General features: G+C 39.5%; 2 protein-coding genes and 1 long non-coding RNA gene across 3 annotated transcripts; all 3 read left to right on the top strand.

Moving 5' to 3' along the window:
* The first annotated feature begins 6,718 nt into the window (after positions 1 to 6,718).
* Positions 6,719 to 7,795, top strand: Taar7g (trace amine-associated receptor 7g). The gene is given in 1 exon segment (NM_175588.1): positions 6,719 to 7,795. A coding segment is annotated over 1 exon segment (1,077 nt).
* Positions 7,796 to 17,617: 9,822 nt separating this feature from the next.
* Positions 17,618 to 19,148, top strand: LOC148006880 (uncharacterized). The gene is made up of 3 exons (XR_015644792.1): positions 17,618 to 17,666; positions 17,945 to 18,121; positions 18,994 to 19,148. It is a non-coding gene; the product is annotated as an uncharacterized LOC148006880 (long non-coding RNA).
* Positions 19,149 to 20,589: 1,441 nt separating this feature from the next.
* Positions 20,590 to 21,666, top strand: Taar7h (trace amine-associated receptor 7h). The gene is given in 1 exon segment (NM_175587.1): positions 20,590 to 21,666. A coding segment is annotated over 1 exon segment (1,077 nt).
* The last annotated feature ends 4,741 nt before the right edge of the window (positions 21,667 to 26,407 follow it).

The raw sequence follows: 26,407 nt of genomic DNA, 5'->3' as shown, positions 1-26,407 counted from the left end.
GTTAACTGAGGCTCAGATTTGCTCACTTAAGGTCAGAAAAAGAAGCCCGCATGTTTCTATATTAACTAACATCCACTCAAATTGCTTATAGATGAAAGTAAAAGCAGTGTTACAATAGGATCGTCTGCTCATTGACCTGCTTTTTATGGAACATCATGTAAGTAATCGTCACAGTCCTAGAGCGTTACAAGGTGGTATGTGTTTCAGTCAAGTATTTAAAGGTGATCATTCTTTCTTCATTGTGATTTATTGATTAGTTGATCCCTTTGTAAACTTGTAAAGATGTGTAGAAGTTTTCAAAGACATACATAAAAGTCAAATGAATTATGTGCTCAGAAGGAAAACACACCAAGATAAGGGGGAGAATATATAGCCACCCTGAATCTCCTGTCCTCATCTTATTAGCTGCAAGATGTTTTTCTAAAATTCCCTCCCCGGAAGGACAAAATTCCTTTTTTTTAAGCTTTTATGAATATATTTATAGATACTCTTGAAAAAAATGAATATTAGAATGTCCATTTTATGTAGATTACAGCACTTCTTGGAAGATAAACATTGAAAAATGTGCAGAGGAAGAAACTCAAGATAATAGAGCCCTGAAAGTTTGAGAAACTATTAGAAATAAGTTAAAACTATGATTTTGTATTTCTCAAGTCAATCATATTTATCTCTGGGATTTCCTTTTGAATCTATGAGAAACACGGTAGATAAAAACACATAGAGTATCCTTAGCTTTTCAGACACTGCTACTGAAGATATCCTCACACCATTGGTAGAGTACAGTTCACACAATGAAAAAATTCACATTGACAATAGTCATCTATTCCTATGCGTATGACTATTGCCAGTCCATATCATTGATAGAGTAGGCAAAAGACCAATGCAATCATGGTGAAAAGAAAATATATGGGACTGGTACATCAGGTAGAGAAACCTTTGGTTACATTGATTCATGATCAAATGTAACAAATTAAAATGCTTCTGAATTAAGCCATGATTTTGGCAAATGCAGTCTCTTTGAAAACCTACTGGCACATCACAGAAAGATATTTTTCTCAAGAGAACTGATTCAGAATAATTTTAGAATTGATGAAAATCTGCAGGAATGAAGCTCCTGGTACACTTTAATTTTCAAGGTTCATCTTGTGATTTTGGTCTTGAGATAAATTAGTCTGGATCTCCTGTCTCAACATTCTGTAGACTAGGATTACAAATGAGTTGGTAGGCACAGTCAACTTTTCTATGTGCATTGGTGATCTGAACTCTTGTCCTCAAACTTTTGTTGCAAGTGTTGGCTTAATCAACATTAAAAATCATTTGCTCTTGATTAAGCCAACAAGATGTTTTAGATGGGACTTACTAGACAGTAAACTACAAAGCATTGTACAGCAGAGGAACACTCTATTTTATTAAAATTATTAAAAACCACATTCTACTTAAAATTACTTTGTTTCATAGAAGAAATTACAAGACTCTAAGGCTTAGGGCTTGAGAGATTGCTCTGCACTTTAGAGCACTGACGGCTTTTCCCAGGAGCAGGATTGAATTACAAGTACCCCACAGCAACTTGCAGGCATAGATAACTAACCCTGTCTAACTCTCACCTCCATAGACACTGCAAGCATGTGATGGATAGACAGACATGCAAGCAAAACACCTTTATAGACACTAACCAAAATAAAGAAACCATTGAGTTTCTCACATTTGCCAATTTATTGATCATATGGAAATGCTTTTGCTCATCGTTATCCTCTAGGTCTATGTTGACAACTACTGAGCCTATTTCCCATCAGATTCATTTAAGACTGGTGAAGCTCTACCTCGATTGCAGTCCTCTTTCTGGGTTTTATATGAGACAGAGTCTTTCCCTGTAGCTCAAACTAACTTACATTGAGTTGTCACTTCAGGCAATCCCCCTCCTTCAGCTTTCTGAACCTTGTGATTAGAGGGTAAGATAACACCTTTGGCTTACTTTCTATTTTAATGTGTTTGAGGAAGTTTGTCTGTGTGTGATTGACAGATGACTAAAGGATCTTAAGACTCCTTCATTTAAGACCTTCCTTAAACATTTTGAAACTCCAGCTATAGGGCAGAAGAGACAGCTCTGCAGTGAAGAGCACTGGCTGCTCTCCCTGAGGACCATGATTCGATTATCAGCCTTCCATGGCAGCTCACAACCGTACAAAACTTTAGTTGTGTTTGAGATTGACCTTCCACAGGCTTTCTAAACATATGGTTGGTAGACAGACATGTAAGCAAAACACTCTTACCTACTGTAGAAAAATAAAGGAAAAGATGAGCCTTAAATATTTGGCAAAGTTGTCAATACCAGAAATGTTCCGCTTACTAGTATTTTCTAATTTCATGTGGACAAACATTGACTACTATCAGTATCTGATGTCCATTATTGTCAGATATTTAATGCTGGTAAATTCCCCCTTAGTTGTGATCCTGTTTCAGATTCTTATGTGAGACAGAGTGTTTCTCTGCAGCTCAAACTAACCTATATTAGGTTGTAACTGAGGGCAATTCTCCTGTCTCAGGTTTGTGAATGTCGCTGACAGGCTTGAACTACAACACATGGCTTCTTTCCCATTTCCACCAATTGAGGAAGTCTGTCCTTGTGAGATCGACAGGCGATCCAAGGCTCCTACAACTCCTTACTAAGCTCTGCTCGTGGCTCTTTTGCTTGGATCTTAAACGCCTTCAGTTTATTTTTGCCTCAACTGTTCATACAGGCATGGTTTATCCTGCATGCATGGAACTCTGACCCTTCTATACTTGCGTGACAGTGTAGATAAACAAAAGTTTTAGAGTAGCTGGTGCTCTCTAATCTTCTGCATTCAAAGAACTCTATTGTTTCGTTCAATATGAACAAAGCAGAAATCCCTTTATAAGTAGTCTTTTGTGCTGTCTAATTTTATATCAATGTAGCCAAAGGGAGATGTCTCAGGAGGTAACCGCATTTGAGAAAATGCCTTCACAACACATGCATATGAGGAATTTTACTAGTTAGTAATTAATTTGGGAAAACCCAGCCCATTGTGGGTGGTTCCATCCCTGCGTTGGAGTCCTGGCTTGTATAAGGAGGCAGGCTGTGCAAACCATGTTGAACCAGACAGTACTTTGAACCCCTCCATGGTCTCTGCATCAGCTCCAGTCTTCAGGTTCCTGGCCTGTGTGAGTGCCTGCCCAAGCTACCTCAGTGAAGGCCTGTTACCTGGAAGTGTTTGAAGAAATAAACTATTTGCTCCAAATGTTGCCTTGGTCCTAGTGTTTTATAACAGCTGAGGTGTTCCCTAGGGTTGTCACAGCAGGCAGGGAAAAGAAACTACCAGAGCTGAGAATGAAAAATTGGTTCTGACTACTTAGTCAATCTGGAGCAACCATGGCATCAGATGCCAGGGTATTCATTGTCAGCATATTTAAACACAATAGAATGTGGATAAAGGTGTTCAGGCAACAATCATTTCTGTTCTAGTTGCATGATAAACCTTAAGGTGGGATTATATAGAAACTCCTTTGTCAAGTACATGGATCATGAAGGTGTGTTCTCTCAGTACACAGAATCTAGAATCTAGTGTGGTCTCTGGTTGAGACAGTACAGATACCCGCAGGGTATTAAGTCCATGTGAAGTCTCCCCTAAGGGTGGGTTCTATTACCTGGGAGCTACAGGTAATAGTGCAGTGAGGAAGACTCTAGGATAAACATCCTGAGTGACTTGGGGGAGGTCTGCCTCTACTGATAGCAAAATGTTACCTTGTCTTGTCCAATGTTGACTCTCTGCTCTCTGGGTGGAATGCAGTATTTTGTTTTGTCTCCCTCATGGAGGAGCTGTCCCTGCATGTTCAATCTTCCTGTTTCTCCTAGTGCTCATCTGTGAATACAAGGACATCTGTGCCCCCAGCACACAGCAATAGCAACCCTGAGGAAGACACCTGTGAACCATGTCTGTCAAGTAATTTTCCTGTTTCTTCCTTGATCAATACACTTTCCTGAATTCTTTCTCTGCATTGTAGATTGAGTATAAATCTGAACATGTTAGTGGTCATTATTCTCTTACAATCCCTCTGCTTATGCTGGTTTCTGGCATCAGCCCTATTTCAGTGTCTGTTAACACATCTACCCAGAAGCAAAGTGAGGGAGTCAGGTACTGTAAGCACATGAAGGAGGGACCTTTAAGCCTTCACAAGTTTGCATGTCATCCTATAGAGTGTTTACTCTGTGTTGTGGAATTTGTTAATGACAAAAGGTTATTGACTCTCCCCACACCTTGGTAAATCATATAGGATTGTCTGTGTGCTTAGTTCAGAAGAGGTCAGAGCTCAGGTCTAATGTCATCACAATCAGATGTGAGCCTGCACCACCCTGATCTCAGAGACTACAGGAGGACGTCTGCTCTCAAACATTCCTACCATCACAAAGGAGAGCAAGACCCAGTCATCAATGACTAATTGTTCTGCATAGTTTTCAAGTATATACATTTCACAAGATTATTGTAAAGAAAATTATTTTCATAAATAAAATAAAAAGTATGAGTATGTGTTCACATGTGTATATATACTTGTATGCATACATATGTATATGTGTAGGTATATATATGTGTATATATGTGTATGTGTAATTTGTACATGCACATGTATGTATATGTTCTGATATATATATGTATGTGTGTAGATACATATGTATGTGTATATGTAAATGTGTGTGGATTTCCATGTAGAAATATACGTATATATTCTTGTATGTATAATATGTATGTGTAGATAAATATGTACATATACGTTGGTAGATTTGTATGTCAGCATATATATATATATTCTTTTATGTGCCCATATGTGTATGTAGATAAGTATGTATATGTTTGTGTGTGTGTATATACATGTGTGTGTGTGCATGCACATGTGCATGTCTGTGTGTGCATGTGGGTATATGTATATGCACTATTCTGTAATTTTTATCAATTTGATTACTTCTATTAGTTATCTATCATGAGTATGCATTACAGAATTTCAGTCAGAATTTAGAAATAATAGAAGTAAATACTATCAGTTTAGTATGATATAAGGTAATGGACACAGATTGAAAATATAGATATTCTCCATCAGTTATTAGAGCATATCCAGGCCTTATTTCCATATGTGATGTGACTCTTTTTCCCATAGTTCTCAAGCTGCCGCCAGGTCCAAAGCTCACGAGCTCTCCTGTCCAGGCTCCACCACCAGAATATCACAGACTCTGGTCGGTCCAGGCTCTACCATCAAAATATCATAGATTCTGGTGAGTTGCTGCCCGTATCTTACTTTTTTGATTTTAGAATATGGAGTCTTAAAATAAACTCAAGAATTTAGTTATGTTACATTGTTGAACATTATTACTACAATGTCTTTAAATTTTGTTAATGCATGTAAAAATATAAAACTTTACATGTATTCAAAATGTCAAAGCAGTTACCATTTCTTTTCAACAAACAAATGAGATAGCTCAAGTATCTATGTGATAATATGCTATGGAGTATTTAAATTATTCAAAAAAGGAACAAGGACTTTAACCATCAAATACTTCTGTATGTCCATTTGTACAGTGAGTCCTGAACAGTGGAATGTGACTCTTGTGTCACTTTACTCTACATCGGGTCTATCGCAAACACAAAATGACTTTATCCCCTTATATCTGAATTCTTATATGTTCTATGTCACAAAGTACAGCTATGTAATCTTTATTTCCTATAAATACCTATATTTCTACAATATTGATAGTAAAAAAAATCTACAGTGTAGAATAAGACATTGAAATACAATAGGTTATTGAAGAAATAACATTGGAGTTATTATTGGAGCTGATTAAAAGCCGCTAACTACTTACCCATATTCTTCATAAAATTATAATTAATTCCTTTATCTTTGAAATATTAGAAGAAAATTTTAGCTTTATTTCATGGACAAAATATTAGTATTATAAATTATAAATGTTGGTTTGGGGATAATTGTCACAGAAATGGAGACTAAGAAGTTGAATAAATGTTTGAAATGGTGACATAGAGAAATTGCACTTCACCCTGGGATTCCCTGAAACCACACAAAGTCCAACGAAGTTGTTGCCAGGACTCAAGACCTTGTCCCTTTAACACAGATCAGTGCTTAAGAAAAGAAAACTTTTATGCAGGAATCTTGATCACTTTGAATAGGAATGTCATAGATAACATTTCTCACAAAGGGTAAAGGCCATCTCTGTGAACAAACATTAAATTCTTGATAAAGTTCGATTGGGGCAGGAAGCACATCTAATTACATCGTACCACAAGGTCACTGTCCCTAGCAAATTGGCAGGGGAAAATTTGATTGTGGCATAAACAACATGCTAACTGACAAGCATTTTATCTCACCTTATACCATGGGGATTCATTCCTAGAGACATACTGTACTGGATCATTAGGGTACTTTTTCCTGAGGGCTAGGAGTGCTTGGGGTTTGATGTAGACTGGTTAAATAGGGCTGAAAATGCTGATAGCAGGTCAGATTTAAATGTGCATCACAGAAAACATTGGTGCTTTGAGATGTGAAGAAATAGATGAAGGATAAAGAACTGAAATAGACGTACAGAGCTTTCACGTCATTAGGAAGGTTTACTGTGGATCAGGAAGGAACTCTTTCAGAAAATAAAAACTAACTAGCAATTACATCCTGCAATTTTTCTGAGGACTTTGGAGTAGCACACATGGCTACAGATGATGGCAGTTTTCCCTGGACTCAGGAAAGCATCCTGAGCAGAGATCTGCTCTCAGCCTTGTCTCCCCAGCTGTGCTATGAGAACCTGAACAGATCCTGTGTCAGGAGCCCATACTCCCCAGGCTCTCGCCTCATCCTCTATGCAGTCTTTGGCTTTGGGGCTGTGCTGGCTGTGTGTGGAAACCTCCTGGTGATGACATCAATTCTTCATTTCAGGCAGCTGCACTCTCCTGCCAACTTTCTGGTGGCCTCCCTGGCCTGTGCTGACTTCTTGGTGGGTCTGACTGTGATGCCTTTCAGCATGGTGAGGTCTGTGGAGGGCTGCTGGTACTTTGGGGACAGTTACTGTAAATTACACAGTTGTTTTGATATTTCTTTCTGTAGTTCTTCTCTCTTACACTTGTGCTTCATCTCTGTTGATAGACATATTGCAGTCAGTGACCCCCTGATTTACCCCACCAGGTTCACTGCATCTGTTTCTGGCAAGTACATCACCTTTTCCTGGCTCCTGTCCATCATCTATGGCTTTTCCCTCATTTACACAGGAGCAAGTGAAGCTGGGCTGGAGGATCTAGTGAGTGCCCTTACTTGTGTGGGCGGCTGTCAAGTTGCAGTGAATCAAAGCTGGGTCTTCATCAATTTCCTATTATTTCTTGTCCCTGCCCTTGTGATGATGACTGTCTACTCTAAGATCTTCCTCATTGCAAAGCAGCAGGCTCAGAACATGGAGAAGATGAGCAAGCAGACTGCCAGGGCATCTGACAGCTACAAGGACAGGGTGGCCAAGAGGGAGAGGAAAGCAGCCAAAACCTTGGGCATTGCAGTGGCTGCCTTCCTCCTTTCATGGCTGCCATACTTCGTTGATTCCATCATTGATGCCTTCCTGGGTTTCATTACGCCCACGTATGTGTATGAAATCCTAGCTTGGATAGCTTACTATAACTCGGCCATGAACCCTTTGATTTATGCTTTCTTCTATCCTTGGTTTCGAAAAGCCATCAAACTCATTGTCACTGGCAAAATCTTGAAAGAGAATTCCTCAACCATCAATTTGTTCCCTGAGTAGTTTCTTGGTTTAGTTAGGGATTGGAAAGTTTCACAGCAGAACATTGTTGGAGAGATTTTGTGTCCATATCTGATCTTATAATGTGATGAATTATGATTCAGCACAGGCCCAAACATATAACTCCAGCTTTTCTCTTCTTTTAAAAATGTGTAATTAATTTTTATTTGTGATGCAGTAAGTGGAACCAGATCTAATTCTTTCCTTCTGATGTTTGTGCCAGATAGTGTCACATAGCTTCTATATGTCCCTGGTTACTAGTCCCTTTTTGCCCGTCTCAGATCCTAATTGTTGGCTTTGTTAAACTTTTCTCCTCAAATTTTAATATATAATGTTTAAAGCTCCTAGTAATATTTTTGTTTTTATTCTATCATAATATTTTTTATGAATTCTTTGGGACATAATTCTATGCAATGTAACCTGATCACCCTTGGTTTCCATTGCTCCTAGGTTCTCCCAGCTGTTTTTATCTTTCCCCAACCAAAAATAAATAAGTAAATGAATATCAAAGAAAAAGTACACCAAGTAAAATTTGTGTTGGCAATATACTCTTTGGTGCATGGTCAGAGTTCCATTTGCCAGCACCTTAAGTGTAACTGAGTCCTTTCCTGTCCTCTCACCAGATGCTATAAACTGTGAGCAGCTGCAGATCTGCTACTTTATCCCTATTCTTACGGACTCTTCACTGTCTTCCTGTATGTACTGTTTCTTTCCATGTGTGTGTGTTTGTGTGAGTGTTTGTGTGTGTGTTTGTGTGAGTGTTTGTGTGTGTGAGTGTTTGTGTGTGTGTGTGTGTTTACGTGTGTGTTTGGTTGGGGGGACTGTGTTGCAGAAGGGTTCGATGCTTAGAAGTTTTCTCTTGCTCAGTGAAGGGGGTGGATATGTAGGTTCAGTAACTGAGGCCAGCTTTATTCATTTAAAGTGTATTAATTAACATGTACTCAGGTGTTTACAGAGGAAAATAAAAACAGTGTCACATCTACTAACACTTATTCAGTGACCTGCTTTCTAAAGAGCAAACACACAAAGGAGGGCTCACAGTCCTAAAGCTTTACAAGTTGTTGTAGTATGTTTAAATCAAGGATTTAACAATGATCATTTTTATTCACTATGATTTATAAATTTGCTGATCCCTCAGTTATTTTTTATGCTCTTAGAGGAGTATAGAAGCTTTCAAATGTATGCACAAAGGCAAAGTTAATAAGGTGTTCAGAAGAAAATGTGATGATAAAGGCTGGAATAGGTTAATTTGAAAATCTGAAAAGTTAATTTCATTAGGATCCATAGATGTCTTTCATCCTCACCCCCTAAATGTCTGAATTCCTTGTACAATTTAAAGCCAGCAGGACGTTTTTGAGATTCCTTGCTTAATAGTAAATGTGACTGTAGTATACAGTCGATGAATAGAAAAAAATCATATTCTATTCAAAAATTGTGCCTTGTCATGACACTGAGAACTGGGCATAGGCCTGTGAGATTTAAGAAACACGCACTCGGGTCATTGATGTTAAAAGAATGCCATCCAGGCTTTACTGAGATCTCCTTATATACCAGAGGCAAAAGCCATGGACAAACAACAAAGGAGGTGAAAATCCCCATCCAAGGAAACAGGAGAACAGGAAAAATCAGTGTTTTGGAAACTCCCGGTCCCAAATCGGGGCCAAGAGCAGCTGCCAAGGGTGTAAACAACTTTCTGCTATAGCAGGCTAAAAGGCTCAGCGAGGGGTAAGGGAAACACCAAGGTAGGGCCCAACAATTCCCTCTCTTTTATTTATTTATTTATTTTAAGTAGCGAGTGTTTTAGGATTAATTTGGGGCTCCAAAACTCTTTCCCGTCTCTGAAAACACTGCCAGTCCTCAGGGTTTCTGTCTTAGGCGAGTATGGTCCCAGAAGGTTGCCCATCTTTGGCTAACTACTTGTCATACAAACTGAGCCTAATTTGGGCCAATGAATTATTCCTGGCCAATGAAAACCAAACCTGTTTGGTATCAGCCTGAGATTGGGTCTGTTGGTACTTGAAACAGCCCAAGGGCAGCTGCTAAGAGCGAGCAATCAAGATAAGCATTCATCCCCAACAGTCTTGCTGCTATTAAGGACACTAACAGGGGTTACACACTCAGAATGATAAAAGGTAGAACAATATATAACATGGGTTTTGCAGAGAAAGTCCAATTGTTCCTGCAGGAGAGCTGTTTGTTGGTTGAGATTAAGAATGACCAACTGAATCTGAATATTAAGGCTATTATGCACAGTCAACGCCATGGCAACTTCTCCAGACAATGTATCCACAGTCCCGGTGACAGCTGCCAATTGAGATATGGCTATGGCAATGGCAGCAATGACTGTCGCAGCAATGCCAAAGTCTCTTTTATGACTCTAGAGTACCACTGGGAATCAGTCTTCATCCAAAGGCATGGGGATCACACCAGTAACTCGATCAATGCAAAATCTTCCTGTTCCCCACAACTGATCAGTAGACAGGACCTGGAAGAACAATTGAGCATCTCCTCCCTTGACACTGCCTCAAGTCCCATTCCAAACCAAAAAGGAAAAAAGTAAGCCTGAATTTAAAAAGGAGGAGCCATTTAATGAGGCTTTATAGAAATCTTAACAAAACATAGACTATCCTTTAAGATGAAAAGGAAGGTTAAGAATTATTCATTTTAGCTTTATGCAAGCTGCTGCTTTACCTGTTGTGAGGTTTATTGTAATGACGGCAGGCTGTGCCTTGTTATGTGTTCCCACTGGCATCAGGATTGCTGGATTCTTCATGAAGCTTCAGTGTATCTCCAGGTGGACTGTCATCCACAGGATGCACACAGTGCTCAGGAACCCAAACAGGGGCCTCAGCATCCTTGGGAAAGATGCCAGCAGATCCTCTCACCCTGACTAAGATGGGGTTAGGTTCCTCCAGGCTCCCGAGGCCAGATCTTTCCATTTAACCAAACCATTCTGTGCTCTGTCCTTCCTCCAGTGCCTGTTGGCTGCTGAGAGACCAGCCTTATCCACAATTAAAAAATTTAAGATATAAAGAATATTTGATAATTTAGTAGGAGGGGCTGTATACCCTCCCTCTTTTATTCTTTCAAGTTGGTTTTTATGGACAAATGGGTTCGCTCTACGATTGCTCAAACTTGAGAATTGTAAGGGAAACCTGTTTTATGAAGAATATCAAAATAAGCACAAAACAGTTGAAATGTTTTGCTGGTATATGATGGTCCATTATCAGTTTTTATTTGCCTAGGCACATTCATAAAGGTAAAGGCTTGTAAACAATGGCTTTTCACATCTTTGATCTTTTCTCCACTATGAGCAGAAGCAAAGATCAATCATGAGTAGGTATCTATGGACACATGAACATATTTCAATTTCCCAAAAGAAGGTACATGTGTATCATTCATCTGCCAAATATCATTTGGCATCAATCCTCTAGGATTAATGCCCAAACTGGGTGATGGAATTTACAGAGCACACGAGAGACATTGAGTAACTATCTGAACAGCTTGCTCCTTGGTGCATCCTGTACTATGTCTTAAAGATTGTGAGTTAATATGAAATTTTCTATGTAATTGAAGGGCCAAATTATAAGAATCAAGAACTATAGCTACAAATTGTGGCCTAGTATAAAAATCAGCAGCAGCATTGCCTTCTGCCAAGGGGGCCAGGCAATGACCTCTGATATGCCCTACATGAATAGGCTCTCTGCATTACCACAGTAGCTTACTTGCAAAAGACAAAAGCAAATGGAGAACACAGGAGCAACATATACAGCAGTTTCCAAAGGTACAGTAATATTAGATACATAAACACTATCTGTATAAATATTGCAGGGCTCTTCGGGAAACAAAGATAGCACCAAAAGAAGGGCCTTTAATTAACCCAACTTTGCCGAGGTGCAATCAAGCATTTTCTCCACCTTGCCCTCTGAAAGGACCACAGTGTATCCCTTAAAAGAACCATCAATGAAAACTAATCTAGTCTTACTTAAAGGCTAATTTTTTTTACTATAGAGGGAAAGATCATAGGATGTAACTTAAAAAACTGACAAATTTTATTTTCAGGATAATGGTTATCAAATTGACTAGTAGTGGAACATGAAAAAAATGGACCAATCATCAAAAGTTCTAATCAAACTACTTACCTATTCTTGATCATAAGGTAAAATAATCATTCTATGAGCATGTAGCATAGTCAAGACAGCTCCCATATCATAAAGAACATCCCGTTCCCATAGATTAACAGGAATATTATCAATGATAAAGGGTTGAAAATATCCCATATGTCCTTCCTCATCTTTCCATTTAAGTATTATTTTACTACTTTTTTGAGGAGCTGTAGCTGTTCCCACTCCTTGTAAAGTACATAATGATTAATTACACTTTTAGTTGCTTCTCCTGTTAAAGCAGTTCAACCAGAAAGTCTGAAAAAGTGCCAATAGTCACAAATAAATCTAGAAATACCAGATTATTATCTCTAGCTATTACTATTTTGATGATATAAAGAATGAGATTGTCTAATTGTTCCTATGCAAGACCCAAAATATGCCTGGTATATAAATCTATTGTGACTTTACCCTCACTAAGGGGTCCAGGCAATCCAGTCTGAGTTCTTAAATGGCCTATAAAGGAACAGTACACTTCTCTTAAATCAGTTGTATTAGCATAAATAGTTGTAAAATTCAAGGGTTAATAGTATCTAAAACAGGAAAGATTTTAATCAATTGCAGACCATAAGCTTCACATTGGCTATCAGTATACATATTGAAAGCTAGAACTTTTTTTTTTTAACAACAGTGGCTACGGCATGTAATTCAATAATCTGTGTTGAAGCAGGGCGAAAGTCAAGAGAAAAATGTGATCAATTAGGTATGTTGCCTTCTCATTAGAAAACCAATTTGATTGCTGTTTGGAATAAGATATGTTTTATCTGGTTCTTTTTCTAAAATACTTCCATGACTCAATCTTGCAATTCTGTAAACCTAGCTCTCTTTACTTTCTGTAAAGCTATTCAGTCACTCCTCAGTTAATTGTTTAGGGAAATAGAATTTGCCTCTCCCTTGGGAATATCAAACAAAGACTTAAGTCCTCCTGTAGTCAACTAAGGTGAGGTCTTAGCCAATTAACAAATCTTAGAAGCTTTTAAAAATAATTTAAAGTAGGCTATCTTGAATTTTCTGTGCCACAGTTTGTCTAGGATATAACCGATGTCTCAAATATTGAAAAGGAATATTGAATTTTTTCTGAAGCAGCAACAACTCCCCCAAATTTAAAGAACATTGTAAGAGTAAAGACTTGTAGTAAAATTGAAATGTCTATATAATGAATAATATACACTGAAAGATTCAAAGTCTTAACTTCTTGTATTGAAGCAGCGACAAAAAAATTTTACATAATGTAGGGCCAAAAGTGATTCCTTGAGGCAAAACTTTACAATGGCATCACTTCATGGACTCTCCAAAATTATAAGCAAGCTCACTAAATGAAAATCTTTCACAATAGCCAGGATGTAAAGAAACAGCATAAAAACAATCTTTTAAATCTATAATAAGTCTACATGTATTTCTTGAAATAGCAGTTGTAGTAAGCAAACAGACCGTAATGCTCTTATAAGTTCTATAACCTCATCAACCCTTCATAAATCCTGTAACAATCTCTACCTGTTTGATTTTTTTCTTAATTACAAATATGTGTGAGTTAGAATCCTGAGCCTGTCTGTGATCGAACTGTGAACTATAGCCAATGTAACACTAGGAATCATTAACCACAATCTTTAAGTTTCCCTTTTAACACCAGAGCACAACCATAACTTTGGAAAGCAAAACTCAACCTCCCACAAACCATCTATTCTCCAAAACCCAGTCTCTCCAAAACATCAAGTCCGGTCCTCATGCTTTAAAATTTAACTGCCAATTCTTGCATATGAACCAATGATGGCGCAGGCTCTGATACCTCAACAAAGAGACATTGCCTTAAATTCTTTTATAAATTTGGTTTCTATGATAAGAATTATATTTAAATATTATCCCAATTTAGACCTGTTTCCCTGGGTTGGCTTATGCCACATGTTGTCTAAAATGACTCCATCCGAATTATCAGATTTAAGCCAACTTTATATTACTAATGTTACAAAACTTTAACCATACCCAATAACTTAAAAGCCAGTAACCTATAACCAAGACATGTAGAGCATATTATACATTTAAAACCAATCAGAAACAAAAAAATGAGGTGGCTACACATTATCTTTAATATTTAGATCAATCACCATTTTTACTTTTTCTAGCTGTAGTTTTAAGAGAAGCACCTTGTCACCTGTTGAACCCAATAATCACAGTCAAAGCTTTTGCTAAGAGAAACAGCCATCAGCTCCCTTACTATAGAAAACTTTGAAGCTGCTGGCCCCTTTAAGATCAGCCCATGCAAACACTGAGCCCCTGGGGAGCTTCTCCAGCTGACCTAGGCTCCTAGCTACAGGTGCAGGGATACAAAGGCCAATTGAAACTGCTTTTTATTTATTTGTTCCTTTCTTGAAATTAGTTAAAACTAAATCAAGGGGTGAAACAACTAGCATTTAAAGCTTTAACCATTTTTTCTTTTAAACATGAAACACAAAACATTCAAGCAATGAGAAGCAAAACCCAGACATAAACTGACATACATGGACAGCTTGGTGCACCAATGACAGCAAATAGGCATAGAGGGAAAGAACTAGATGGTGTTCCACCAAAGGGACCCAGATATCCTACCTAAAGGACCCAGAACCAGAAATAAGCACTTCTCCAATGGGAGCCAGCAAGGAGGCAGGACATCTCCTGCCTTCCTTCTGTCCCTAGGAGACCTCTTAAAAAGCTTAAGTTCATTTTCCTTCTTTTGCCAAAACATCTGTGGAGAGTCCAGGAGGACTGTTTTTCTGAAACACATTCTATCTCTTGTCTAGGGTATAAACTGCTCTGGTCAGGGACAAAGACTAAAAGCATCAATGAGAATTGACTTCGCTTCTCTAGATTTTAGTATAACTCTAAAAGAACACATACACAAAAACATTTTATCATTATTACCTTGTCCCTTTTTATAAGGTTTACTCACCACTAGCCAACATCTTTATTTTTCTTTTCACGTGCTTTCAATTCCCACGGTCCTTCTGTATCCTGCTTACTGGGGCCTTTCCTGACCTATTTTCCCCAATGCGTCCCTCCTTCTTCACCGGCCGACTCCTGGGAAGATCTAGTCAGGTTGTCTTCTTGTTCCCAATCTCAGTGGGACCTTCATTTGACGATGCAGTGTCATCATGACACTGAGAACTGGATATAGGCCTGGGTGATTTCAGATGAAACACACACTCGGGTCATCCGTGTTAAAAGAATGCTATCCAGGCTTTACTGAGATCTCCTTATACACCAGAGGCAAAAGTCATGGAAAAACAACAAACAGGTAAAAATCCCCAACCAAGGAAACAGGAGAACAGGAAAAATCAGTGTTGTGGAAAGTCTTGGGCCCAAATCAGGGACATAAACAATTTCTTAATAACAACAAGCTGAAAGGCTCAGCGAGGGAGAAGGGTGCCATGGAAAGTTCCAGGCTCAAATCAGGGCCGAGAGCACCTGCCAAGGGTCTAAACAATTTCTTGCTATAGCAGACTAAAAGGCTAACGAGGGGAAGGGAAACACCAAGGTAGGGCCCAACACATTATAACATTCCAAACCTTAGGGTAGCAGAAACATCTCTGCAGTTAAGAGCACTGGCTGCTCTTCCTGGGGACCAGAATTCAATTGCCAGAATTCCATGGCTGCACACAACTGTAGATAACTCTAATCCTGGCATGATTCTGGTCTCTACAAACGCTGCAAGCACTTGGTGAATGAACAGAGGAGAAAAGTACAGAAAAACTCTGAGCCTTGGATACTTGACAAATTATCAATACATAAGAAATACTCTTGATATTATTTTATAATTTCACGTGGTCAAACACTAAGACTGTTCATTATTAATGTATAATCTCTTTTTTTCCAGATGTTTTTAAGCTGGCAAATCCTTCCCTTATTTGTAATTCTATGTCTGATTCATATTTGAGACAGAGTCTTTCTCTGCAGTTCAGACTAACCTATATTGGTTTGCAACTGAGGGCAATTCCCCTGCCTCAGGTTTCTGAATGTTGCTGACAGGCTTGAACTACAACACATGGCTTCTTTCCCATTTCTTACAATTGAGGAAGTGAGTCCTTGTGAGATGGACGGGGGACCCAAGGCTCCTACAACTCCTTACTAAGCTCTGCTCATGGCTCTTCAGCTTGGATCTTAAATGCCCTCAGTTTATTTTGGCCTCAGCTGTTCAGATGCGAGTGTCTTATCCTGCATACATGGAACTGTGACCCTTCTTCACTTGAGTGACAGTGTTGATAAAGAAAAGCTTTAGAGTAGCTGGTGCTCACTGTAATCTTCTGCATTCAAAGAAACTCTATTGTTTCATTCAACATGAACAAAGCAGAAATTCCTTTACAAGTAGCCTTTGTGCTGTCTAGTTTTATATCAATGTGACCAAAGTGAGTTACGTGTCAGGAGAAAACCTCATTTGAGAAAATGCCTCCAGATAATATGGATATAAGGAATGTTACTAATTAATAATTTATGAGGGAAGGCCCAGCCCAGTGTGGGTGATTCTACCCGTAGGCTAGGATCCTGGCTTGTAAGAGAAGGCATACTGAGCAAGCCATGTTGAGCCAGACAGTACTTAGCACCCCTCCTTGGGCACTGAATCAGCTCCAGGTTCCAGTCCCTGGCCTGTGTGAGTTCCTGCCTAAGCTCCCTTGGTAAAGTGTGGTTTCCTGGAAGTGTTTGCTGAAATAAACTATTTACTCCAAATGTTGCCTTGGTTCTACTGTTTTATTACAGCTGAGGAGGTCCCTGCAGGTGTCACAGCAGGCAGGGAAAAGATCCTGCAAGAACTGAGAATGAAAACTATGTTCTGACTACTTAGTCAACCTGGAACAACCATGGCAGTCAGATGCCAGGGCATTCATTGTCAGTATATTTAAACACAATAGAATGTGGATAAAGGTTTCTAGGCAACAATCATTTCTGTTCTAGTTGCACAATAAACCTTAAGGTGGTACTACATAGAAACTCCTTTGCCAAGTACACGGACCATGAAGGGGTCTTCTCTCACTATACAGAATCTAGAATCTACTGTGGACTCTGATTGAGACAGCACATGTGACATCTCCCTTAAGGGTGGGTTCTATTACCTGGGAGCTACAGATAATAGTACAGTGAGGAAGACTCTAGGATAAACATCCTGAGTGACTTGGGGGAGGTCTGCCTCTACTGATAGCAGAATGACACCATAGCATGAAAAACGTTCACTCTCAGCTCTCTGGGTGGAATGCAGTATTTTGTTTTGTCTCCTTCATGGAGGAGGTTCCCCCGCATGTTCAACCTTCCTGTTTCTCCTAGTCTTTATCCGTGAATACAAGGACATCTGTGCCACAAGCACACAGGAATAGCAATCCTGACGAAGACACCTGTGAACCACATCTGTCATATTCCTTCCTTGATCAATAGACATTCCTGAATATTTTCTATTCACTGTATGTTGGGAGCAGGTGTGGCGGCAGTCCCAAGATGGCGCCCGGGACTTCAGCTAAGTCTCATGACTAGCACCTGACTTCCTCACACACCTGAAAGTAGCCACGTCCATTGTGAAAGATGCGCAGGCGCACCATGACGCAAGATCAGGCCATGTGACGTGGGCCTATGAACTGAGATTACGAAGTCTGGACTGAGGAGGCGGAGTTGAGGGAGGATATAAGGGAGTGTGCTCGGGGGCTGGGAGGAAGAGAGAAGAAAAGAAAGATTGCTGCTTGCATGCCGGAAGAAAGGTTCCTGAATAAACCGCTTTAAGAAGAACGCTGTCGGGGCTGGGGATTTAGCTCAGTGGTAGAGCGCTTACCTAGGAAGCGCAAGGTCCTGGGTTCGGTCCCCAGCTCCGAAAAAAAGAACAAAAAAAAAAAAAAAAAAAAAGAAGAAGAAGAACGCTGTTGTCGCTCTTTTCTGCGGGTCGGAAACAGACGCGACAACTGTAGACTGAGTATAAATATGAACATGTTAGTGATCATTATTCTCTAACAATCCCACTGCTTGTGCTGATTTCTTACAGGAGCCCTATTTCAGTGTCTGTTAACAGACCCACCCAGTAGCAAACACAGGAACTCAGGCACTGGAAGCACATGAAGGAGGGAAGGTTAAGCATTCAGAAGATTGGATGTCATCCTGTCGAGTGTTTACTCTGTGTTCTGGAATTAGTTAATGTCACATTGACTCTCACCACACCTTGGTAAGTCACGTAGGATTGTTCTGGGATGTGTGCTTAGTTTAGACGAGGTCACAGTTCAGGCCTAATGTCATCACAATAAGATGTGAGCCTGCAACACACTGATGTCAGAGACTGCAGGAGGAAGGCTGCTGTCAAACATTCCTACCATCACAAAGAGAGCAAGGCCCAGTCAACGATGACTAATTGTTCTGTCTAACTTTTGAGTATGTACATTTCACAAGATTATTTTAAGGAAAATGATTTTTATTAATAAAATAAAAAATTATGTATATGTATATTTTTATGTGTACAAATACATATATATACTTGTATGCATATATATATGCAGGTAGGTATATATGTGTGTATATAATGTATGGGTATATTTGTACATACACATGTATGTTTTTGTTCTTATATATATGTATGTGTGCAGTACATACATGTTTATATGTATATGTGTGTGTGTTTCCGTGAGAAAATGTATGCATATATTCTTGTATGTATACATACAAGATATGCATTTGTAAATAAATATGTACATATTTGTTGGTAGACTTGTGTGTTTACATATATATGTATTCTTGTATGTATACATATGTGTATGTAGATGTATATGTATGTATATATACATATGTATGTGTGTGTGCATGGTAGTATATGTGTATGTGCTATTCTGCATTTCTTATGAATTTGAATACTACTATTAGTTATCTATTATGAGTATTCTTTAGGGAATTTCAGTAAGAATTTAGGACTAATGCAAGCAAATACTATCAGTTTAGTATGATATAAGGTAGTGGACATTGACTCAAAATGTAGAGATTCTACATCAGTTATTAAAAAAAATGCAGGCTTTCTTTCCATGTGTGATTTGACTCTTTTCTCCATAGTTCTCAGGCTGCCACATAGTCCAGAACTCACGGGCTCTCCGGTCCAGGCTCCACCATCGGAACATCATAGATTCTGGTGGGTTGCTGCCCATTTCTTGCTCTTTTGGTTTTAGAATATGGAGTCTTAAAATAAACTCGAGAATTTAGTTATGATATATTGTTGAACATTATTACTACAATGTCTTTAAATTTTGTTAATGCATGTGAAAATATAAAACTTTACATGTATTCAAAACATCACAGCAGTTACCATTTCTGTTCAACAAACAAATGAGATAGCTCAAGTATCTATGTGAGAATATGCTATGGAGTATTTAAATTATTCATAAAAGGAATAAGGACTTTAACCATCAAATTCTTCTGCTCACTGTCCATTTGTACAGTGAGTCCTGAACAGTGGAATGTGACTCTTGTGTCACTTTACTCTACATCGGGTCTACTGCAGACACAAAATGGCTTTATCCCCTTATATCTGAATTCTTATCTCTTCTATGTCACAATGTAGAGCTATGTAAACTTTATTTCCTATAAACAACTATATTTCTACAATATTCATAGTAAAAAAATCTACAATGTAGAATAAAACACTGAAATAGAATAGATTATTGAAGAAATAACATTGGAGTATAGTGCTGATTAAAACCACTAAATTCCTACCGATATTCTTCATAAAATTATAATTAATTCCTTTACATATGAATTATGAGAAGAAAATATTGATTTCATAGACAGAATATTATTATTACAAATTATAAATGTAGGTTTAGGGATAATTGTCACAGAAATGGAGACTAAGAAGTTTAATAAATGTTTGAAATGGTGACATATAGAAATTGCACTTCACCCTGGGATTCTCTTAAACCACACAAAGCCCAAGAAGACAGTCCTGCTTGTTTGCAGAGCCCCTGTGCTACATTCCATGAGTATATTCTGGCTGTCAACGCCCTCAATGTTCCAAACCAAAAACATGACAGCTGAAACTGGAGTAAGGAAGGTGTTGACATGACTCAAGATCTTGTCTCTAACACAGACAAGTGCTTGAGAAAAGAAAACTTTTATGCAGGAATCTTGATCACTTTGAATAGGAATGTCATAGATAACATTTCTAACAAAGGGTAAAGGTCAAACTCTATGAACAAATATTAAATTCTTGGTAAAGTTCTATTGGGGCAGGAAGCACATCTAATTACATTACACCACAAGGTCTCTGTCCCTAGCAAATTGGCAGGGGAAAATTTGGTTGTGTCATAAACAACATGCCAACTGACAAGCATTTTTCTCACCTTATACCACGGAGACTCATTCCTAGGGACCCACTGTACTTGCATCATTAGAGCACTTTTCCTGGAGGCTAGGAGTGCTTGGGGTATTGATGAAGACTGGTTAAATAAGGCTGAAAATGTTAATACCAGGTCAGACTTACGTGTGCATCTGAGAACACGCTGGAGCTTTTGGGATGTGAAGAAATAGATGAGGCCTAAAAATATTAAAATAGATTTAAAAGAACCTGTAGATTAGGAAATAAATCATCAAGGAAATGAAAATGTACTAGCAATTATATCCTGTAATTTTTCTGAGGATTTTGGAGTGGCATACATGGCTACAGATGATGAGAGTTTTCCCTGGGATCAGGACAGCATCCTGAGCAGAGATCTGCTCTCAGCCTTGTCTCCCCAGCTGTGCTATGAGAACCTGAACAGATCCTGTGTCAGGAGCCCATACTCCCCAGGCCCTCGCCTCATCCTCTATGCAGTCTTTGGCTTTGGGGCTGTGCTGGCTGTGTGTGGAAACCTCCTGGTGATGACATCAATTCTTCATTTCAGGCAGCTGCACTCGCCTGCCAACTTTCTGGTGGCCTCCCTGGCCTGTGCTGACTTGTTGGTGGGTCTGACTGTGATGCCTTTCAGCATGGTGAGGTCTGTGGAGGGCTGCTGGTACTTTGGGGACAGTTACTGTAAACTACACACCTCTTTTGATATGTCATTTTGTTGTTCTTCTCTCTTACACTTGTGCTTCATCTCTGTTGATAGATATATTGCAGTCAGTGACCCCCTGATCTACCCCATCAGGTTCACTGCATCTGTTTCTGGCAAGTGCATCACCTTCTCCTGGTTCCTGTCCATCATCTATGGCTTTTCCCTCATTTACACAGGAGCAAGTGAAGCTGGGCTGAAGGATCTAGTGAGTGCCCTCAGCTGTGTGGGTGGATGTCAAATCCCAATGAATCAAAGCTGTGTCCTTATTAATTTCCTATTATTTCTTGTTCCCACGCTTGTGATGATGACTGTCTACTCTAAGATTTTCCTCATTGCAAAGCAGCAGGCTCAGAACATGGAGAAGATGAGCAAGCAGACCACCAGGGCATCTGACAGCTACAAGGACAGGGTGGCCAAGAGGGAGAGGAAAGCAGCCAAAACCCTGGGCATTGCAGTGGCTGCCTTCCTCCTTTCATGGCTGCCATACCTCATTGACTCCATCATTGACGCCTTCCTGGGGTTCATCACGCCCTCTTATGTGTATGAAATCCTAGTTTGGATAGTTTACTATAACTCAGCCATGAACCCTTTGATATATGCTTTCTTTTATCCTTGGTTTCGAAACGCCATCAAACTTATTGTCACTGGCAAAATCTTGAAGCAGAATTCTTCAACCACCAACCTGTTTTCTGAGTAGATTCTGAGTTTAGTTTAGCATTGTAAAGCGATTGAGAGGACGACCTCACAGAGGAGCTTGAGTGCTCAGGTCTGCTCCTGTAAAGTCACGAACCATGCTTCAGCTGTGGTCCACCACAGACATCCAGCTTCTGGGTTCTTCAATAAATATAATGTTAACTTCTAGATACAACAGATTTAGGTGAGCTTGGATCTAACCAATTTCCACTGCATTTTGTGCTCTTGCCTGTTTTCTGTGGCTAAGAACCCCCTCCTGCCATTCTACAGTTCTAATTGTTGATCTTGGTCAAACCTTTTAAGTCTCAAATTTATATACATAATAGTCTTTAAATCACTTTGCAATGTGTTTCTTCTACATTATAAATAAAACACCGAGACCCTCAGGGGCAATGTCTTGGTCAGGGAAGGGGGACTATGAAGAAAAGTCCTCTGTTAACTCTGGACCTGATTTGGTCACTTAATAACATGTTCTTAAGGTCAGAACCATATTTTTTGTGGTTCATCACGTGAGTAATCACCACAGTCCTATAACATTGCCAATTAGTATATGTTTCAATTAAATATTTAAAGGTGATCAATCTTTTGTCACTGAGATTTAAAAATTAGCTGATCCCTTTGTAAACTTGTAAAGATGTTTAGACGTTTTCAAAGGTATAGGGAAAAGCCAAATTAATAATGTGCTCAGGTCTTGGGGCATCTTTAGGGTAAATGCTCAAGAGAGGTATAGCAGGGTCCTCAGGCAGTACTATGTCCAATTTTCTGAGGAAGCTCCAGACCGATTTCCAGAGTGGTTGCACCAATTTGCAATCCCATCAACAATGGAGGAGTGTTCCTCTTTCTCTACATCATCACCAGCATCTGCTGTCACCTGAGTTTTTATCTTAGCCATTCTGACTGGTGTGAGGTGGAATCTCAGGGTTGTTTTGATTTGCATTTCCTTTATGACTAAAGATGTAAATATTACTTTAGGTGCTTTTTGACCATTCGATAATCTTCAGCTGACAATGTTTCATTTAGCTCTGTACTTCGTGTTTTAATAGGATTATTTGGCTCTCTGGAGTCTAACTTCTTGAGTTCTTTGTATATTTTGGATGTTATCGCTCTATTAGATGTGGGATTGGTAAAGCTCTTTTTCCAATCTGTTGGTTGCCATTTAGCCCTAATAACAGTGTCTTTTGCTTTACAAAATCTTTGTAGTTTTATGAGGTCCCATTTGTCGATTTTTGATCTTAGAGCATGAGCCATTGGTGTTTTGTTTAGGAAATTTTCCCCAGTGCCCATGAGTTTGAGACTCTTCCCCAGTTTTTCTTCTACTAGTTTGAGTCTATCTGCTTTGATGTGGAGGTCCTTGATCCACTTGGACTTAAGCTCTGTACATGGTGATAAGAATGGATCAGTTTGCATTCTTCTACATGCTGACATCCAGTTGAACCAGCACCATTTGTTGAAAATGCTCTCTTTCTTCCATTGGATGGTTTTGGCTCCTTTGTCAAAGATCAAGTGACTATGGGTGTGTGTGTTCATTTGTTGGTATTCAATTCTGTTCCACTGATCTATCTTCCTGTCTCTGTATCAATACCTTACAGTTTTTATGACTATTGCTTTGTAATACTGCTTGAACTCAGGGATGGTGATCCCCCCAGAAATTTTTTATTGTTGAGTATAGCTTTCGCTATTCTGGGCTTATCATTATTCCAAATGAATTTGCAAATTGCTCTTTCTATCTCTATAAAGAATTGAGTAGGAATTTTGATGGGGACTGTATTGAACCTGTAGATTGCTTTTGGCAAAATGGCCATCTTTACTATATTAATCCTGCCAATCCACGAGCATGGAAGATCTTTCCATCTTCTGAGACCATCCTCAATTTCTTTATTCAGAGACTTGAAATTATTGTCATATAGATCTTTCACTTGCTTTGTTAAAGACACACCAAGATATTTTATAGTATTTGGGACTATGGTGAAGGGTGCCATCCCCCTAATTTCTTTCTCAGCCTGTTTATTCTTTGAGTAGAGGAAGGCTACTGATTTGTTTGAGTTAATTTTATACCAAGACACTTTGCTGAAGTTGTTTATCAGGTTAACTATTTCTCTGGTGGAAATTTTGGTGTCACCTAAGTACACTATCATATCATCTGCAAATAGTGATATTTTGATTTATTCCCTTCCAATTTGTATCCCTTTGACCTCCTTTCACTGTCTGATTGCTCTGGCTAGGACTTTAAGTACTATATTGAGCAAGTAGGGAGAGAGGTGGGCAGCTTTGTCTGGTCCCTGATTTTAGTGGGATTGCTTCAAGTTTCTCTCCATTTAGTTTGATGTTAGCTACTGGTTTGTTGTATATTGCTTTTACTATGTTTAGATATAGGTTTTGAATTCCTGATATTTCCAGGATTTTTATCATGAAGGGGGTGTTTAATTTCATCAAATGCTTTCTCAGCATCTAATGAAATGATCATGTGGTTCTTATCTTTGAGTTTGTTTATATAGTGGATTACATGGGTGGATTTTCATATATTAAATCATGCCTGCATCCCTGGGATAAAGCCTATTTGATCATGGATAATCGTGTTCTTAGATTTGGTTTGCAAAAATTTTATTGAGTATTTTTGCATCAATATTTATAAGGGAAGTTGGTCTGAAGTTCTCTTTCTTTGTTGGGCCTATGTGTGGTTTCAGTATAATAGTAATCTTGGCTTCATAGAAGGAATTTGGTAGTGCTCTTTCTGTTTCTATTTTATGGAATAGTTTGGATAGTATTGGTATGAGGTCTTCTATGAAGGTCTGATAGAATTCTGCACTGAACCCATCTGGACCTGGGCTCTTTTTGGTTGGGAGACTTTTAATAACTGCTTCTATTTCTTTAGGAGTTATGGGGTTGTTTAGATGGTTTATTTGTTCCTGATTTAACTTTGGTACCTGGTATCTATCTAGAAAATTGTCCATTTCCTCCAGAATTTGCAGTTTTGTTGAATATAGGCTTTTGTAGTAGAATCTGATGATTTTTTTTAATTCTTCAGAATATGTTGTTATGTCTCCCTTTTCATTTCTGATTTTGTTAATTTGGATAGTCTCTCTGTGACCTCTGGTTGGTCTGACTAAGGATTTATCTATCTTGTTGACTTTCTCAAAGAACCAGCTCCTGGTTTTGTTGATTCTTTGTGTAGTCCTTTGCCTCGCCTAACCTTGACCAGCAAGGAAGACACGACCAGAGGAGATCTTCTTCAAGCAGTTTTACTCAGGAACCTTGATACAATCTTCTGAACCCGGGGAGCCCCCGAACCACACTTAAATAGCTAGCGCTGGCCAATCCCAGCAAGCCACGTGGGTCATGCAGATAGGCTGTCACTATGCAGAAGCTAGCAGGTCAGGCAGGCATAGTCAAATAAGGACTTGTTTACTACAAGGAGCGCTCACCGTTGGGAGGGTGGAAGGCAGAAAGCAGCGCCATCTTTGAGGCATGGCACGTCGCAGCTCCCTACAGTTCCCCCCCCCTTTTTAATCAATCAAGCAGGCAAAGGCACCGTTGAGCGTGGCAACCCCCCTTGTCTTAGGATCATCCCTTCATTAAACCCGTCTCAGGACACCTCGTCGCCCACAAGGTTCCATGCCATAGGTAGAAGGGAAGTTGCCCATCACTGGGCAGGGTCACTCACACATACTCAGGAACGAGGTGCAACTAGGTCTTCTGAATGACCTTAAGCCAGGCTTGAGGGGACTGTCCTGCTTCAATGGCTGCAAATGCCTGTACCACCTTAGCTGCGTGCCGCCTCTGAACAAACCTCATTCTACAGAGACACCACAGGCTCACTAGGGAGACCAGCAGCAAGAGTCCAGCTAGGACTCCCATACCTGCCCACTCCCTCAGATGATTCATAGCAGCAGCAATCCAAGATGACAATCCCGTAGCCAGTCTAGCATCCGCACGTGTGGAGTTCACGGTCACGATGGCTACACGTAGCTGGCCCATTAAGAAATCGAATTCTCCCGTCCAATTACCTAAAAGATAACTTGACAACTGTTTAGACAAATTAGAGGAGTGGGCTTAAAGGTCATGACGTATCGGCATGAGTCTCGGGAACACCGATAGTATCCCCAACCAGGGCTCTGTTTTGACCTGCATTTGGGTCACACCGAGAAGTGTCAGCAGCAGCAGGATCTTCATTCTTGTTGCACCTCCTGGTCAATCTTTCAGGGACCCACAACGGATCTTGCCGGTCCTGAGGAAACACACAAACAGACCCTCTCGCCCACGCCAACACGGGATCTGGCCCATGCCATAAGCCAGTGATCACATCTTTCCATTTCACGTAACCTTTCAACATGCCTGCCCGACATTGATGCCCGCTGTATAGGAACACTGGAGGTAACCTTAGGAAAGATCACGGGATGTTCCTTAAAGAAGGATAGCAAAGGGTGTTTTGGATAATGATTATCTATCTCTCCATGGAATCCACAGCGTAATATAGCCCAATCATCCACAGTGCCACACAAGATCTTCATCTGCTGACCTGTATAGGGCACTATGATTGAGGTTGGGGAAACACCAAAAAATTGTATGCACTGTTGGATCCCATTCAGGGCTAATTCTGCAACAGTTGTAGGATAATACTCTACTGATCTAGCTTGAGAAGCTCTGGGATAAACCCCAAGCAGAGGGCCATCTTGCCACAACAATCCTGTGACCTGCATGTAGGGGGCTAGAATGCATAGCACAATGTCTGCACCCTCCTTCCATCG

Source organism: Rattus norvegicus, chromosome 1 (assembly GCF_021556685.1).
Source record: "Rattus norvegicus strain SHRSP/BbbUtx chromosome 1, alternate assembly SHRSP_T2T, whole genome shotgun sequence".
Lineage (NCBI taxonomy): Eukaryota > Metazoa > Chordata > Mammalia > Rodentia > Muridae > Rattus > Rattus norvegicus.
Note: the sequence above shows the minus strand (reverse complement) of the source record. Positions and strands in the feature narration are given on the sequence as shown.